A 5,546-nucleotide genomic window follows, 5' to 3' on the forward strand; every position below is an offset into this window, starting at 1 on the left:
GTCCTCATCATGGTTTTGACACATGGATGTTGGTGAGTTACTTCTATGAGGGCATGTCGCCAACTATGAAGCAATTGCTAGAAACCATGTGTGGAGGTGACTTTATGAGCAAAAGTCCCGATGAAGCCTTTGAATTTTTAAATTATGTGGCTGAAATATCAAGGTCTTGGGATGAGCCACATGAAAGGGATTTACATAGGTCCAAGTCTCAAAGCAATTCAAAAGGAGGAATGTATATGTTGAATGAAAATGTTGATCTACAAGCTAAAATGATAGTTTTGACAAAAAGGCTAGAGGAACTTGAAGCTAAGGGATTTCATGAGGTGAATGCAATATATGATAATCCAATTTACATGGAGCAATGTTCTAGTTGTCAATCTATAGAACATGAAGTGAGTGATTGTCCTACAATACCAACTATGGGGGAAACACTTGTTGAGAATCATCCGAAAATGTCATGGAATTGTGGACAAGAGCAATTTTCTTCAAGCCAATACTCACAAAGCCAACAATTCATGGAAGACTTTCCACAACAAGTTCCTTTGGTTGAGCAAGCTATTGTAAACTTGAGTAAAATTTTGGGTGATTTTATTGGTGATCAAAAGAATATCCATACTCAAATAAATCAAAGAATAGATCATGTGGCGAAATCTTTCAATCATAAATTTGATAGCTTGCAAACTAATCTCACACAAAAGATTGATAATATGTAGCTTGCTATTTCTAAACTCACAAGCATGCATACGGTGCAAGAAAAAGGAAAATTCTCTTCACAACCCCAACAAAATCCAAGTGGAGCCCATGAAATTGGAGAGACAAGTGAAAGTTCTACTAAGGAGGATGAAGTCAAAGCAATCATTACCTTAAGAGGTGGTAAGCAAGTTGATCAACCTATGCCAAAACCAAGAGAGAATAAAGATGGGGAACAAAAGGAAAATGTGAAAGAACAAGAAAAAGGGAAAGAGGTGAATGAGGATGATAGATCAAAGGAAGATGAGATTGTTAAAGAAGAGGTTAAGAAGAAAGATATGCTCTTAGCTCCACCTTTTCCCATGGCTCTTCAATCCAAGAAAGTGGTAAATAATGCTCCAAAAATTTTTGAAGTTCTCAAGCAAGTCAAAGTCAATATAGCACTCCTTGACATGATTAGACAAGTTCCAGCCTATGCCAAGTTTCTTAAGGATTTGTGTACCATAAAGAGAGGGATTCATTTGAAAAAGAAAGCTTTCTTGATGGAACAAATTAGTGCAATCATCCAATGCAAAACCCCAATCAAGTATAAGGATTCGGGATGTCTAACTATCTCGGTGAAGATTGGAAACACTTTTGTGAAAAGAGCACTTTTAGACTTGGGGGCAAGTGTGAATCTTCTTCCTTACTCGGTATATAAGCAATTGGGGCTTGGAAAACTAAAGTCTACTTCCATCACACTTTCATTGGTGGATAGATCGGTTAAGTTTCCAAGAGGAATTACTGAAGATGTGTTGATCCAAATCGATAACTTCTATTATCTGGTTGATTTTGTGGTGCTTGATACACATCAAGGAACTAGTGGACTCAACCATGTTCCTATTATACTTGGCTGACCTTTCCTTGCCACAACAAATGCATTGATTAATTGTCGAAATGGGGTGATGCAACTTACCTTTGGTAACATGACAATTGAGTTGAACATTTTCCCTTCATGTAAGAAGCATGGTACCAAAGAGGAAGAGGAACTTAAGGAGGCTTATTTGATTGAATTGCCTATGGAAGAGCTAGTGAAAGAAAATGTTGAAGATAATTTTTCAAAACTTGGTGAAGTAATTTCCAATGAACGGATTGAAGTTTGGAGGATCAATGAAGAAATTCAACCTTTGAAGTTAATGAAATGGTCTTTCAACTTCAAGAAAGTGAAATCCATGAAGCATGGTGTGCACAATAATCCAAAGACCATGAAAAAGAAGCTCAAGGAATGACATGACCAACTTATTCAAAAGAACAAGTTCAAAGAAGGCTATTTCAAGCCACATATTTTTCCGGGAAAGCTTAAGTACCAAGGAGTTGGTTCATTCATTGTTTGCAAGTCATATCCAAATTGAGTATTGATGCAAAAGTTAATGGGCTTAGTCATGTCAATGGCTAGCTAGCCCAATGATTTCTCAATTCTTTAGTTTCATTTGAATTTTGATTTTTTGATTTTGATTTTTTTTAGTATCCATTAAATAAATCCATCTCAATTCTTTGATTTGTGTTTTGAAGGACTTTTCAGATGGATGGAATGCATGAAGCAAGGAAAAAGGAGTTTTAATGGTCCATCACCATTTTGCACGTTCATGCAAAAATAGGGGAATCATGCCAAAAAACAGGGGAGTTTTCATAGCTTTGCAAATGTGAAAAATAAGTCTTTGTCCCAATTTGCATGATCATGCGAAAATTTCGCATGACTGTGCGAAACTGATGTGGATGACTACAACAATTTGATGCCCCTAGACCATTTCGCATCAGGATGTGAATTTTTGCATCAATAAGATAAAGCTCTCTTCACCAATTCGCATGTACTTGCGAATTTTCGCATGATTGTGCCAAATTATTTCAAAAGAAGAAAGTAGTTGCAACGCACTTCACCTTCTTGTCTAGTTTGCACACTTGTGTGAAATTTTCAAAAACTCCGTGAGAATCATTGACTTATCATTGAAATCATGTTTCCTTTGGACATTGTCATCATCTATACCTTGATTTTACTCCATACATTGTCTCTAACATAGTTTTTTTTGGTTTTTAATACATTTTTTTTAATATTTTCTTCTCTTATGTCATTCATATCCAACAATTCTCATGTGTAATCTTATTTTTGTTTTAGCTATTGAAGCTGAAATTCATGAGAGATTGAGGTATCTTCCCTTCCTTTCTTTGTATATTTTCATTACACATTGAGGACAATGTACAAGTTAGGTTAGGGGGAGGATTAGTTTTGAGTACTATATTCGGGGGCTAGCTTAATTACACTCAAGACTTGTTTGGAAAGATTGTTTGGGGAATGAAGATGGATACGTTTTTGATACCTTGATTTGCATGATATTCTTTCTATTAGAGATAGTAAATAAGTTGGGATTTTGTTGATACCTATGGATAATAGGGTGTGCTTGTTTATCAACCATTTATGCTATGGAAATTTCAAAGATTTGTTTTCAAATGATTTGCTTATGTGACTTGTGATTTCTTTTGTTGGCATCGTTTTTCTTTCCTTTTGTTATACCATTGCTAAGGGACTAGCAATGTGTTGGTTGGGGGGAATGCTTACTACTCAAAAAGAGCATATTTTAGATAATAATTCTCACGAGTTTCACATCTTTTGAGTAGTAATTATGCCTAAAACACTCAATTAACATGTTTTTGCCCTTCCAAGAGTTACTAACAAGTTTTATGAAGTTTTGGAGTCATTTCAAGGTATGATTTTGATAAATTGGTGACAAAAGAGATGAATCAAATTGAAGAAAACAAATAAAGTTGATGATGATCCAAATGCATAATGAAAGAAGCAATGCAATCGGTTTGGATTGGGATTTGGAGCTGAATTGAAGGTGGTAGAGGTGGATTAAAAATGAAAAAATGGGAAAATTTGCAAAGAGGAGTCGAAAAAGCATGTTTTTCAATTTCGCATGACCATGTGAAATGAAACAGAATGGGTTTTGGCTGTAGCATACTAAGAGAAAAGTGAAAACCAATTTCACATGACCATGCGAAATTTTCTCACAGTCATGCGAAACGGTCCAAGAAGACGAAAATAATGCTGATGGATCCTCCACTTCGCACCATCGTGCGAAAATGTATGTTCTCCAAATTCCTTGATGAAGAAGCCTCTGGAAGACCTCTTAGATGATGCCAAGTGTCCACTTGACCTTGGCCTATAAATAGAAACTTGATTGACTTATTTGAAGACTTTTGATACATTTCTAATTTGAGAACTTTCCAGATTTCTTCTCTTTATATAATTCTCTACTTTCCTTCATTTTCTCTCATTTTCTCTCATTTTCTCAATAGCCAAACATGTTTTGTGAGATCAAATCTCCAAGCATGAGTGGCTAAATCTCGTTTTTCTAGGGGGAGGTTAGATCTATGTTGAATTAGAGAAATGAGCTTGAATTGCAAAGGTAATTTGATCCAATTGATTGATTAATTGAAATTTGGGGATTTTTCTCTTCAAATTGTCTTGGATGATTACTACAATGCAAGCTAGGTAGATTAATCAAATTCTTAAAACTAGATTTGATGAGATTGAATAGTTGCATTTTGTGAATCATTGGAAGATAATTTAAGATGAATTGAATTGATCTCTTGGATTAAATGGCCTAATTTGAAGAGAAATTAGATCTAGACCTAAAGCTAAATCAAAAATCAGTTTAGATGAAAATTTAGGTTTTCAATCTAACTTGATGAAAATTAGATCTCAACATCTATTCACCATGGAAATTGCTTTCTAGAATATCCTAACTCCGAGAATTTCATCTCCTATTAATTTTCTTTTATTTTACATTTTATTTTTCTTCTCAATTTTAGACCATTGTCAAATTGATTTTTCATCATGAATTTTCAAATCAATTTCACTTGATCACAATAATTTCTTATCCTATCATTCAAGCCTTAATTACTGAGAATAATTCATCCTAGTGGACAACACCTAAAAACCACTTTACTAGGTAGTTTGTACTAAAAAAATTTTTGATCGGGTACAAGCTGCTCTAGAATAGTGAATTAGGTTATAAATTTTGTTTTGATAAAATAAACAACAAAAATCTGAGCGATCAACAACTCTTAAACAATAGGAGTGCATTTGCTTATTTTCTTCTTTGTGTTCGTTTTATGCTGAAAGCGCAATATGAAGTGGTACTTTTATAGGGTAATGCAATTTGAATGTTTATTATTAATTCTTAAGTTCAATGAATTTGTTAGTGGTTAATAAAAAGAGTACCATTTGAAATACTATTAATAAACAATGTGAGAGAGATGATAATCGAAAAGCAAGAAGATCATAGATATATTAAGAGTTCTTTCACATGTATAGTTAGTTTTTTATTACCTTTTACTCTTGTCCGAATGTATTTTGTTAGATAAATCTAATTTCATTGAACATGTAGAAGATTCATATCTTTCTTCAAATGTAGTAAGAAGTCTTACAATTTCATGGTCCTTTAGGAGAGCTTAATAACATAAAGGTTCCTTCCATAGTTAAATGATTTTTTATTTGGTTGGTGATTGTAGACTTTAAACAAAGGAATACTACAAACCTTTGGACTATTTGATTCTTAGCTACTTTTATTATCATGTTATAGGTTGAAAAATATTTTATAGTAATTTCATATATTCATCTAGACAAACAATATATAGATTGATTTACCTTGAATCACTAAACTATTTTTTTTTTTTATTGATCATAGAAAATGTATATTTTGTTATGAACTGAAATCCCATTAAAATTTTCACATAAACGACACTATTCCTATCCTTAAACTTCATAATGTAAAAAGAAAAAAGAAAAGTAAAAAGTAAAAGTGGTGAATAATTGA

At 33.3% G+C, this 5,546-nt stretch overlaps 1 protein-coding gene across 1 annotated transcript; it reads left to right on the plus strand.

Moving 5' to 3' along the window:
* The first annotated feature begins 737 nt into the window (after positions 1-737).
* Positions 738-1,586, plus strand: LOC104879864 (uncharacterized). The gene has a single exon (XM_010654269.1). The coding sequence runs from the start codon at positions 738-740 to the stop codon at positions 1,584-1,586; it is 849 nt and encodes a 282-aa protein (XP_010652571.1).
* The last annotated feature ends 3,960 nt before the right edge of the window (positions 1,587-5,546 follow it).

The sequence above is a fragment of the Vitis vinifera genome, chromosome 7, assembly GCF_030704535.1.
Source record: "Vitis vinifera cultivar Pinot Noir 40024 chromosome 7, ASM3070453v1".
Lineage (NCBI taxonomy): Eukaryota > Viridiplantae > Streptophyta > Magnoliopsida > Vitales > Vitaceae > Vitis > Vitis vinifera.

Bases quoted from the DNA above. Each gene is read 5' to 3' on its own strand.
- LOC104879864 (XM_010654269.1), top strand. From the start codon at position 738: ATGCATACGGTGCAAGAAAAAGGAAAATTCTCTTCACAACCCCAACAA.